Genomic DNA, 13,848 nt, shown 5'->3' on the forward strand with positions numbered 1-13,848 from the left:
GATGTACAGCATGGAAACAGACCCTTCGATCCAACTCGTCCATGCCAACCAGATATCCCAACCCAATCTAGTCTGATCAGCCAGCAGCCGGCCCATATCCCTCCAAAGCTTTCCTATTCATATACACATCCAAATGTCTTTTAAATGTTGCAATTGTACCAGCCTCAATCCAGTTCCTCTGGCAGATCATTCCATACACATACCACCCTGTGTGAAAAAGTTGCCCCGTTGGTCTCTTTCATATCTTTCCCCCCTCACCCTAAACATATGCACTCTAGTTCTGGACTCCCTGACCACAGGAAAAAGACTTTGCCTATTTACCCTATCCATGCCCCTCATAATTTTGTAAACCTCTATAAGGTCAACCCTCAGCCTCTGACGCTCCAGGGAAAACAGCCCCAGCATGTTCACCCTCTCCCGAGAGCTCAAATCCTCCAACCCTGGCGACATCCTTGTAAATCTTTTCTGAACCCTTTCAGGTTTCACAACATCTTTTCGATAGGAAGGAGACCAGAATTGCATGCAATATTCCAACAGTGGCCTAACCAATGTCTTGTACAGCCGCAACATGACCTCCCAACTCCTGTACTCAATACTCTGACCAATAAAGGAAAGCATACCAAATGCCTTCTTCACTATCCTAGCTTCCTGCGACTCCACTTTCAAGGAGCTATGAACCTGCACTCCAAGGTCTCTTTGTTCAGCAACACTCCCTAGGACCTTACCATTAAGTGTATAAGTCCTGCTAAGATTTGCTTTCCCAAAATGCAGCACCTCGCATTTATCTGAATTAAACTCCATCTCAGCCATTGGCCCATCTGGTCAAGATCCTGTTGTAATCTGAGGTAACCCTCTTCGCTATCCACTACACCTCCAATTTTGGTGTCATCTGCAAACTTACTAACTGTACCTCTTATGCTCACATTCAAACCATTTTGAAAAATATAAGGTTGTACCAGTTTGCCAAGAGTGCACCTCCAGTGTTCTTCAGATTTTCTGAATGGATTCCATTTATTCCAGGGACTACGCTGTTTGTTACCTGTCAAATGGATTTTTCAACTTTGCCTGAAATGGTGTATCAACATAGCACCAAGACTGAAATTGGATCAAGGACTGTACAATCTCAGTCAACGAGATCTTCAGTATGTTCTTTCCAGTGAGCACTGACTGCCTTTTTGTCATTGATCAGCTCCCAGCAAATGCATCCTTTATTGCTTGGGCTATAGATCATCTCAAAAAAGGTGCTGAAGAAACCATGTATACCTTCCTAAGTTGCTGGACCCTCTACTTTTATTCACATTTGCTCTTTACATTGTGATTGCATACTCTATGACTGCCTTTAGCTACTGTAGGCTGCTGTACATCTCTTCAACGATAGTGAAATTACCAAGCAATGAAAACTTTATGTGTACACTTGATAAAGTCTTGAATTTTGTCATTTTCATCCAGCTGATGAAGTTACTAGTAGAAACAAAGGACCTCTTTGCATGTCCATCTCAAATTGAGCTGCTCTCAGACATATTTGTCACTATCCTCTGCCCATCCATTGATATACAAGCCATGAACCAACACAAACACTATCTTAATGGAAACGGGGATGAGACAAGGTTGCATCACTACATCAATTCTCTCTTCCGTTTTCCTTACTACAACAGTGTATTTCCCCTCACTATTTATCCCAAAAAGTGAAGATAATATACAGAACAAATGGGAAACTGCCAACCTACATCACCTCCAATCTAAAACCATTGCAACCTTCAGAATACAGTTGAGACGTGTACGCACTCACTCAAACGGAGCTCTGAATCATTGTCAACTCCTTCTCCAAAGACAGAAAATGGATCTTTAGTTAAACACAGAAAACAAATGTCCTCCTTCAAACAACTCCCAATGCAAAACCACCCCTATCCCCACAATAACTTCTTAAGATTTAATCAGATTCGTTATTGGCCAAACATAGTTCTGAGTCAGGTGCAATATTAAGTGCAAGTTAGTCAGATTTCTTTAGCAAAACATTATAATTTTGCAAACAGTTGCAGATTTTAATCATAAAACGCTGTAAACACTGTTCTATTATTTTTGATAATGAAACCTAGAAGAATGTCTTAAAAGGAAACTCGATAACTTGAGTTAAAAAAAGTTCCCAAATGTTTCCTTATTTATTCATTCACAGAATGTGAGCACTGATGTCAAAACAAGTATTTACACTTTGCCTACCTTCCCCCCTCCACCCCCCCAACCCCCCCATCAAAGACTAATCACTATCATGATCCTATCCTACTGCAATTCTTACCTGGTGCACCTTTTTGGATTTAAGGTTCAAGATTGCTCAGAACTCTGAACAATTAAATGTACTGAGATTCACAGCAGAGAAGGAACCAGTCAACTCTCTGAGTCTGAGTCAATCGTTTGTCTTCCCGCATTAGCACATGACCACACGCAACAATTAGTTTTTACCTATTTTTACCACATACAACAATGGGCTATTTCCACCTGTCAGCTAATCTAAAATCAGAATTGGCATACAACTCCTAGCTAGCTGCCTTTTATTCTGTTCTCCCTTTACTCTGTCAATCCAAAAATACAGGCTAATTAGAAGCAAAATCAATTTGGTCATATCAATTCTTACTTTTTCCAAGAGGTAGTTATTGATATGGCCCCCTATAGGATCACCTTTAAAGTCAAAGTTAATATCCATGTACTTTCCAAATCGACTGGAATTGTCATTTCGGTTGGTTTTCGCATTTCCAAAGGCTTCCAAAACACAATTGGACTTTAACAACATATTCTTGACCCTGCAAAAGAAAGAATCATTACAGTATTACATCATATCACAAAAATATCACCGGGCACTGGTTTGTAGAAATACATTCTTATTTGGACTTGCCTCTTGCAACCCACATGTTTTACATGTTACTCAACAAGTATTATTAATTGTTTATCCTGGATATCATTGCTGAATTCAGTTCACATAAGTAAAATAGAGTGCTGTGAAGTACCATGGGCTTAAGACATTCTCTTTCATAGAGATTGCGCTTTATATGTCAGATATAAGGTCTCAGTCCAAACCAGAAAAAAAATCTATAAGGACTGGAGGGGGGCTGCAGAGAAACCCAAGTACAAACAAGGTATCACTTAATGGGTAACACTCAGAAACCATCTGTAATCCGGCCTGATAGATCAAAAGGTGACCAAAGGCTCAAAGGTATTGGAATCCCAGCACCTACACATTGTGAAAGATTGTTCTAAAATTGAAAATGATCCAAATGGTGAAATGTCGATTCCTTTATGGGAAAAATGTATTTGGGCTCCCCTTACAATTAATTATTAGGCAGAGAGTGCAAACTTTCTTAAGGCTGTGCTATATTCAAAATAAGATGGAACTCCCCAAAATAAATATGAACCACATATAAAATATTAATTTATTCCTCTCTCCACACACATCTGTAGACCAAAACATTTCCATCATTTTTGTTTTGCTTTCAGATTTCCAGCACACATTATTTGGCTTTTATAAATTGAGAATGTGCCCTGCTTGTTGACATATTTGCATGTGCTCCATCAGAGCTGGTAAAAGCTAGCTAAACTTTCTTAAAAGTCCTTAATTCTACAGCGCCTATGAGACAATGTACTCATCGAAATTGTGGTTTTCAGAAAAATATAATTCAGGTTGTGAGGTTGAGAATAGGTGTCGTATATAATTGCACATGAAACCATCCCTTAAATATTCCTGTTATTGCCTTCAACAGCAACCCTCACACCCCGTTCATTCCAACTGTACAAAGGATTGCTTATAACTCAATTCTAATTAAAGCATATTGTAAACGGGTGACTTAATACAGCTGGAATTTACCGATATTAGCAAAATATTGGCATCTCATGTGTTTAGTGACACTGCTGGTGGTGGGAGAGAGAATAAATCAAAATCTATAGTTAAAATGTGAACAAAAAGATACAATCGGTCAGAAGATACTGACAAAATTCTCAAGACATACTTTGGAGTTGAGATTCCTCAGTGAAAAGCTCTTTTTAATAAATGGCATGAATTGCATGAGAGGGGGTTTTCTGATTATAAGGGTGGCTACTCCAACTCATGTTTATCAATACCTCTGTTGACGCTGGTCAAATATCACACAGAACAATGTTTGCTTTGCCTACGTACCAACCAAGACTCCTGCTGCTGATATTGGGTTCCAGAGTCTCTGTTTGAAGGAGGAAGTAGTTTTTCCGATGTTCCAGCCAACATTCCTCTTTCATTCAATAAAAACAAGTAATTGTTTTTCCATCCACTGGTGTTTTTAAGATATTGTTGCATATTACAAAACCCACCTACACACTACAGTCATTGCCATTCAAAGTAATGTAGTTGTTTTTGAATATTTGTGAACTATTTTAAGACACTTTTGGGCACTGATGTTTTCAGGATGGTAAGTGAACTTGGTGAAGGTTGTACAGTGTCAGAGGGGTAAAGTAACTTCATCCAGTTCAGAGGTCAAGGGAGTAGATTGTTAGGACATTGTATCACTTTCAGGTTTTTCCATGTGGCAGTGATGACAAGAACGAGATTTTGTTTCTGGTCCTGGAGATGGAATTGTTCAATATGTTTTAGTGTGTTGAATGATGACTTTCTAATAAAATAAAATGATTTAATGAAAATGAATGCAACGAAAATAAGGCCAAGACATCAAGTGCTTCTGGCCATTCAACAGTCAGAGATGAGAACATTTCTCCCTCTCATGCAGGGAAGGTTGAAAGAAAACATTAAAGTACATGTTATTAAAGGAAACAATTACTCAAACTATGCATAAACCAAAGTCTCCATTTATTACCTTTCCACCTCCTGACGTTGGCTGGGATTTGTAATAGCTGCAATGAACTGCATGATGTATTTACTAGCCTCTGTTTTACCAGCACCACTCTCCCCTGGAATCCAGAAAAGAGGAAAAGTTAACTCCACAAAACTACAACTGACATGCTGTTGCAAATATTAATTTTTTCCAAAATAAAACCTATTGGGAGAGATAAATTAGTCAACAAACTAATCTACAGCTACAGCTGCAGTCTCCCAATTCTAAACTTGTTTTGTTTCACAGTTTAAAATAGCCTCCAGCCTCCCATTCAAACATGATAACACCTTAAAACAAACAGTTTCCAATTCTTAAATCACAGCCTGTCCCCTTCTTTCAAACTTCAGACAACATAAGCTAATACTAATTCTACTCAAGATAGAACAACTGTGCCCTTTAGCATGGAGAATGTCTTAGTAATTAGCTGAGTCTTCTCTGTGCTGCTCACCTTCATATAGTATACTGTAGCAAAGGTCTAAAGCAATGTTATGTTGTAACATTGAAGTAGAGAATTCAACAGAATTCTTGACAAAGACCATCAGGAAGAGTGATGAAATGGATGGAATACTGATCCGTATTTGCAACTCCCTTGTTTTCCTACGTGTAAAACGCATGCACTCTCGTTACAATAAACCACTGCATGTACATATCCATCTGATCATAAACTTGTCAACCTTTAGCAAACAGGAAATGAAAATTATTGTGTTTGGGGCCATCCAGTTGGTTATAGCACGTTCCTCCATTACAACAATGAATAAACATAAAAAGTACTTCATTGGCTGCTAAGCCCTTCGTCATCTTGAGGGTTTGGAAGTTACAATATAAATACATGCCCCTTTATTCTTCATATGAAACGTTACCGGATTAAATCCCATTCCTAGATCACTGTTTCATGTTAACTGATGCACAGACTGGGGCAGAAGGAGGAGAAATGAATGGCTGTAGGTTCTCTCATACTGGGAGAGATTGTTAACTCATACTTATGGCATATGAAGTTTCATATGTTCTGGCAGGGTTGAGAAACTAAGTGCAGCTGTCCAACAAACTGGCAATCCCAAATTCAAAATGCACTATTTAATGGTATATTATTTAGACAGCAATAGATATAATCTTCTTCCATCCAGCTCCAATCCCTGCAATCTTTCATCAAAATAGTCATTCCCTACCTGATATGACAATGCACGTGTCCTTTGACCTCCGCTTCATGGCTTTGTATGTTGCATCTGCAATAGCAAATAGATGAGGTGGTCTCTCATATAGTTCACGCCCCTTGTATTGTTCAATGGTATCCTTTCCATAGATATTCATAGGACGGTAAGGGTTAACAGAAACCACCACTTCACCAATGTAAGTGTAAATTTTGCCCTTCTCAAACCTATTAGGAAGGAAGAATAAATTAAAAATGGCCAGACAATTATCTCTTAAAGCATTTACATGAAAGCATTTGCACTGCACAGTACAGACCATGTCAAAAGTTCCAATCATTACAATCCCTAATAGAGAACTATAAACCAGTAATCAAATTTACAATATAATCCCCTAATGAAGACATTACTGGCAAGATTTCACTTTGAATCATAGAGTCATATAGCATGGAAACACAGTTTGCATGGACAAATTGGGCCTATGTTCCCAAAAACAAATAATATTCGCCTATATCTCTCTAATCCTTTCCTATCCAAATATCATTTAAGGGGACTATAGATTAGTGAGCATGACATTGGTGGTGGGCAAGTTATTAGAGGGAATCCTGAGGCACAGGATTTAAATGGTGGATGTGATCTATATGGACTTCCGTAAGGAGTTCAACAATGCCCCTCATGGTAGACTGGTAGCAAGGTTAGACCACACAGAATAGAGAGAGAACTAGCTAAGTGGATACATACTCAAAGGTAAAATGATTGAGGGTGGTGGAGGGTTGCTTGACAAATTGGAGACCTATGATTAGCTGTATGCCACAAGGATCGGTGCTGGGTCCACTTCTTTCCATTATTTATACAAATGATTTGGATATGAACGTAGGAGGTGTGGTTAGTAAGTTTGCAGATGACACCAGAATTGGTGGTTTAGTGGACATTGAAGGTGGTTACCTCAGAGTACAATGTGATCTTGAATAGGTGGTCGAAGAGTGACAGATGGTGTTTAATTTAGATAAAATGCGAGATGCTGCATTTCGGAAAAAACAAATGAGGACAGGACTTATATACTTTATGGTGAGGTCCTAGACAGTGTTACTGAATAAAGAGACCTTGGAGTGCAGGTTCGTACTTCCTTGAAAGTGGAGTCACAGGTAGATAGGATAGTGATGTTGGCATCTGCCTTTATTGGTCAGAGTAATGAGTATAGGATTTGGGAGGTCATGTTGCAACTGTACAGTTCATTGGTTAGGCCACTATTGAAACATTGCATTCAGTTTTGATCTCCCTGCTATGGGAAGGATGTTGTCAAACGTGAAAAGGTTCAGAAAAGATTTACAAGGATGTTGCCAGGGTTGGAGAGTTTGAGCTATAGGGATAGACTGAATAGGCTGGAGCTGTTTTCCTTGCAGCACTGGGGGCTGAGGGGTGACCTTATAGAGGTTTATAAAATCATGAAGAGCATTGATAGGGTAAATGAAAGTGGCACAGGTAGATCGGGTGGACAGGCAGGCAGACAGACACATACACACGAATTTGTAGAATTGTAATTGCAGATACATTCTATTTTGTTCAAAACCCGCACAACCTGCAGGCGGTCAATGCAAGCAGACAATCAGTGTAACATTTTATAAATTCCTACTTTGGAAATAGAACCAGTCTGGCTCAAGGTTGGGATGCAGACAGACCCTAACCTTACACCTTTAATGCATTGCCTGAGCTGAGACATCACCTTTTTGTTTAAAAGCTTAAGTTATAAAGTCATAGAGACGTACAGCACAGAAACAGACATTTCAGTCCAACCTGTCCATGGATTGTCGAATAAAGTTAAATCTCACGGGGTCTGGGGAGAGCTAGCCAACTGGGTACAATATTTAGGAGCTCTTGAGAAAGTGACTTAAAAGTAGTTCTGAGATTTACAAATTAATGAAACGAAACCTGCAACCCGTTCTAAAAGATAAAAGACATAACAATGATCTAGGGTTGTTCAGTACATTGTTTCAGTTGCATGACAGAGTAATCTTTTGCTAGAAATTCTGCATTTTATGATCCTGCTACACAACTATGTGATGAAGGAGCAGTGCTCCAATAGCCAGTACTTCCAAATAAAATTGTTGGACTATAACCTGGTGTTGAGTGATTTTTTAACTTTGTTCACCCCAGTCCAACACCAGCCTTCCACAGCATAGCTACCAAAATTATTGGTATAGTGGACAGTGAAGGTGGTTATCTAAGAGTACAATGGGATCTTGATCAACTGGGCCAGTGGACTGAGGATGACATGTGGATATTAATTCAGATAAATGTGAGGTGTTGCATTTTGCAAAGACAAACCAGGCAGGACTTGCAGAGTTAATGGTATGGCCCTGGGGAGAGTTGTTGAACAGACAGACCGCCTTAGAGGATGGTCAGCTGAAGCTCTGAGGCTGAATGTCCCTGATGGCTGAAGAGTCCCCTGACTGGGAGGGAGCACCCATGTCTGGCAACTTGTTGAGTGGTGTCCATTCGTCTGTTGTCTTAGCATCTGCTTGGTCTCATCACACGCACATACACACAAACACACACATTCACTGTCTCTTCTCCCCTCATCTCCCTTCCCCTCCCCCTGCCCACTTCACCCTCCCCCCTTCTCCCCCTCTCCCTTCCTCCTGTTCCCTGCTCCCTCCCCCCTTCACCCCCTGTTCCCTTGCCCCCCCATCCCCCCTGCTTTCCCTCACGTCCCTTCCCCTCGCATACACACACACACACACACACACACACACACACAAGTCTATGGGGTGAATTTGCATTTTCAGATATATTCTATTTTGTTCAATAAGCACACACAATCTGCAGGCAGTCAATCCACTTTACAATTTCCTACTTTGGAAACAGAACCAGTCTGGCTCAAGATTAGGATGCAGACACTCTAACCTCACAGCGTTAATGCACTGTCTGACCTGAGGTGTCACTTTTTTTTGAAATAAAAGCTTAAATGATCTCAAGAATGTGACTGGAAAGGCATTCTGGGATTGACATTTTAATGAAGTGAAACCTGCAACCCATTCTAAAAGATGAAAGACTTAACAGCAATCTAGGTTTGTTCAATATATCATTTCAGTTGCAAGACACTGTAATCTTTTGCTATAAATTCTGTGCCTTATGATCTTGCTCCACAACTACCTGATGAAGGAGCAGCGCTCCAAAAGCTAGTTCTTCCAAATAAGCCTGTTGGACTATAACCTGGTGATGTTTGATTTTTTAACAATTTTGGTGCCATCCACAAGCTGACTAACCATGCCTCCTATATTCCCATCCAAATCATTTATATAAAAGACAAACAACAATGGACCCAGCACCAATCCCTGTGACATATTGTTGGTCACAGGTCTCCAGCGTGAACAACAATCCTTTATCACTACCTTTTGTCTCCTACCATCAAGACAATTTTGTATCCAATTGGCTGGCTCTCCCTAGATTCCATGCTGCCTAATCTTACTAACCAGCCTAGTATGTGGAGCCTTACTGAAGTCAATGTTTATCTAATATGTCCCTACATAAGGACATGTACCACTTACTCAAACCCAGAATGATTAAACACAAATAAGCAGGCCATGGTTTGAGAGTAATTCTACACAGAGGTATTGCTAGAACTAAACTTCTAACAGGCAGGGCCATCACAAGACCACTTTGACCCTAAGTCAACTCTGCTTACACCTTGTTTCTCCCCAGAAAAGTGGTCAATCTGCAGTCAGCAATTGGACAACTCCTTCCTTTGCATGGCAGTCATCACAAACTAAGAATACAGTGCACCATGCACCTACCCAGAGGACGGATACACACTGCATGAACTGTAGGTGCACATTTCAGCCTTTTACTTCTACAGCCCAACTGACTCAAGTGCTAAGGACATGAATGAGAACATATTCCTACAGCTGGGCTCCAGGAAATGCTGTCCAACAGTGTTAGATAGCCAGCAGCTGCTCAATGGAATAACAATGAGCCGTTTGCTTCATTCCAGACCCTTGAGTGTTCTACATTGACAAAAAATCTACAGGAGAAACTTTTATAGGGTTGTACAAACAGCAAGTTTAAAGAAAGTTATTAAAGATTTTTAAAGCAATTCCATATATGCCATTAATAATACAGGGTTCATTGACTCTGTACAAGTTGGGTGGATGGATATGAAAGTGCTATGAGTTGTAGACAGATTAATGGACAATTGGTGCTGGGTGGAGACATAAGTTGACATGTGGGGGTGGCATGAACCAAAAGTTATTGAGAAGCTGGCCCCACTCAATGGTAATTATGGGGGCTACAAGATATATACGCCCACAGTGAAGCCCCAACGCTCAACAATCTTATTCCAGCTTAAATTATCCTCTTCAGGAGAGGAGACATTAAGGTGAAAGGGCAAGACAAAAGAAATCTAAGGGATAAAGAAAATCATTTTTAAATTAATCGAGTATTTCACAGCATCCTGTTAGGATGACTGAGAACCAGCTGAATGGCATGTTGGTGGGAGAGTGGAGAGCAAGCAAAAAACTACAGACCAAAATTTAATTTTAAATTTAAAACATTCTGAAGTCACTGAATATTTCCAGTTTTAAAGCAGTCTACATGTGAAACTAAACTGGGAAAAAAAATACAACTACTCTTTATTGTAACATTACAGCACAATGACTGACTTAGGGTTACTTGGTCGTTTGGTGTGTTTATCTCCCAAAACTTGTACGAAGGAACAAGATGGGTCCTGCCTGCTCTCTTGATAGCCAGAGTTAAAATTCAACCCAACATCCTTAGACATTTCCTTCCTTCACTCTCGACCCTGGCTTTGCCAGCTGCACTGAGAATAAACACCTCCCACCTTCAGATAAAGCTTCCTTTCAGCTCTCTTGACTCACACCAGATGACGCACACTGTGCCAATACCACCAGAAAAATGCTTTTTATTTAAAAAGGTTTCAACTTTTCAAGTGAGGAAAAAAAGGCATGAAACTTAAAAACTTAAACTGCAATTTATATTTACCTTCCAATTCAGCAGATGCAGCTTATTTATTTTGATGACAGATATCATTATAAACCTCTGAGCACATAGTTTCATGATTGACTGGAATGATTAATTACCATCTTATTATGTCTGCGTAACCAAAAAGCATGTTATCTACTGAAGTTACAGACTGTAACTGGAGATTATGTATTGCTTGCCTAAAATAAGTGGTGATTCTAATGCAGTTATAAAGGAGGAAATTATATATTATTGAAGACTTGAGCTTATTGGACATCCTTAAAAGATTTATTTGTGGACCTTTACAATTGTTGGTTTAAAAAAACCCTTGATCAACCAACTAACTTCCACACACAGCAGTCAAAACACAGTTGTCTAATTATCAGTTTGCCACAGGATGACAGCCAGATGTGCCTGTGTGTGTCATTGGCTGGGCCAGAATTCCTTGCCTATTCCTAGCTGCCCTAGGTGGCAGTAGTGAGCACTCACCATCACCTTCTCAAGGGCAACTAGGATCAAGCAAAAAATGCTGGGTAGCCAGCGACATCAAGTGAATTAAAAAGAAACAGGAAAAACAAAAGTAATTGCCTGGGTAGGCTGCTCTTTGGAGAATTGGTATGGACTCTATGGACCAAATAGCCCTGCGTTGTGCTTCTATTCCATTCTGGGTGCTTATTTGTGTCAAGGTCAATCTAAAAAAAGGCACGATGCTTCAAATATGATGATAGCTTTTCATTCCATGGGGTGATAGTGTGCATTGTGGTGGTCAACTCAATATTAACATTGCCCGGTGTCTCTCAGAAACCCATTCTGGCACTGCAGCCTCCAGCACATTTGTTAAAAGATGAGGAGGGGCACAATGCACTGGCCTGTATTTTGTATGGGTCCACTTCTCACCCAAATAACCATTCCATTTCTGCTCAACCTTTCTAACACCCTTCCTAACAATCTTCTCACTTCCCCACCATCAGTGACAGTTTCCCAGCTGCCAGAATCAATGGCCAACAACTGCATATCTCGCTTGCACGTGACCAGTATTGGAGATTCTGATCTGGGGCCTATGCAGAAGGTCATTGGTGATACAGCTGTTAGCCATCCATAGAATGGGGCTGAGACAGTGGAGGAAGTGAGGACTGCAGATGCTGGAGGTCACAGTTGAGAGTAGTGCTGGAAAAACATAGCAGGTCAGGCAGCATCTGAGGAGCAGGAGAATCAATGTTTTTGGGCATTCCTGATGAAGGGCTTATGCCCAAAATGTCAACTCTCCTGCTCCTCAGATTCTGCCTGACCTGCTGTGCTTTTCCAGCACTACCCTTTCAACTGAGACAGTGGAGATTTTGATGGCTTAGCAATGAGGGCACAGTGATGAACTTAGCATATTCCCAGGCCTCAGTTGTTGATTGTATCCTGTTGAGAGATGCAGAGGACATATCCATCTGAGAAACTGCCAGCCTTGCCTCATGCTGCCCAGGTCTCACCGCTGTAGAAGAGGGCATTAAGGATACACAGAGCTGGCTGCCTCTTGGTCTGGGGTTTGGAGTCAGGCTGCTGTTGCTTCACCTTCTATTCCAAGTTTAGACATAACAACAGCATGTTTTGGAATGCATGTGCTGATTTCCGGCTCTTTTAAGACACAGCACTCTCAGAAGTGTACTGCATTGTCAATCTACATGATGTGCTCATTTCCTGGAGTGGGGCTTGGACACAATTCATTGTGGCTCAGAATGGGAGCCTTATCAGCTGAGCCAACGTGATATCCAACAATAACAAAAACCTGCAGAGTTTAATCAGTGGTAACAAGACAATGATTTACTGTACCATTGACAAAAGAACAAGCTTTTGAAAATAATATAGAATGGTCAAATTAATCAACAAGGCAACTAACTTCTACCATATGCACGGTGACAATCACAGTGCGCTGCTGAGACTGAATCCCACTTCAGATTTAGTGCCTTGAACCATGGCTCACTAATGTCTTTCAAGGAAGGAAACTGCCATCCTCACCATGATCTGGTCTGCATGTGACTGCAGGCCCACAGTTATGAGGTTGACTCTTAACTGCCCTCTGAAATTGACGAGCAAGCCACTCAGTTGTACCAATAATTATGAAGTCTCAAAGAAATGAAACTGGATGGATCACCTAGGCACCAGAAAAGACAATGGCAGAAACAGCCCTGTCAACTCTGCAAAGACCTCCTTCCTAACATCTGGGGGTTAGCACCAAAATTGGGAGAGCGGTCTCTCAGACTAGTCAAGCAAGAGTCTGGCAGTCACACTCAAGGAATCATACCTTACTGACAATGTTTCAGACATGACCATCACCATCCCTGGATGGGTCCATTCCCACCAGCAGGACAGACCCAGCAGATGTGGAGGCACAGTGATTTACACAGTCAGGATAGAGTTGCCCTGGTAGTCCTCAACATCAACTCTGGACATCATGAAATCTTATGGCTTCAAGTTAAACATGGGTAAGGAAAGCTTCTGCTAATTACCACATACCATCCTCTCTCAGATGAGGAGTCAGGTTGAACACCACCTGGAGGAAGCACAGAGGGGAAAGGACACAAAATAGATTCTGGGTGAGCGATATCAATGTTTACGACCAAGAGTGGCTTGGCAGCAGCACTACTGATCAAACTTGTCAGATGCTAAAGGACACAGCTGCTAGACTGAATTTGCAGCAGGTTGTGAAGACAAGAAGAAGAAAATACACATTTGGCCCCATCTTTGCTAATCCACCGACTGCAGGCATATCTGTCCATGACAGTATCGCTAACAGTGACCACTGCATAGTCCCTTTGCAGACAAAGTCCCACTTTCTCATTAATACCCTTTGTGTTGTGTGACACTACTTTCGTGCTGAATGGAATAGACTT

General features: G+C 40.8%; 1 protein-coding gene across 1 annotated transcript in view; it reads right to left on the bottom strand.

The window, feature by feature from the left end:
• Nucleotides 1-13,848, bottom strand: part of myo1d (myosin 1D) — a 549,120-nt gene that overhangs the window by 443,958 nt on the left and 91,314 nt on the right. The window contains exons 2-4 of the mRNA XM_060849058.1: nucleotides 6,014-6,222; nucleotides 4,830-4,923; nucleotides 2,630-2,795 (exon numbers count right to left, since the gene is read on the bottom strand). Coding sequence (XP_060705041.1) covers nucleotides 2,630-2,795; nucleotides 4,830-4,923; nucleotides 6,014-6,222 — 469 coding nt within the window. The remainder of the gene's footprint in view (nucleotides 1-2,629; nucleotides 2,796-4,829; nucleotides 4,924-6,013; nucleotides 6,223-13,848) is intronic.

This window comes from Hemiscyllium ocellatum, chromosome 32 (genome assembly GCF_020745735.1).
Source record: "Hemiscyllium ocellatum isolate sHemOce1 chromosome 32, sHemOce1.pat.X.cur, whole genome shotgun sequence".
Classification (NCBI taxonomy): domain Eukaryota; kingdom Metazoa; phylum Chordata; class Chondrichthyes; order Orectolobiformes; family Hemiscylliidae; genus Hemiscyllium; species Hemiscyllium ocellatum.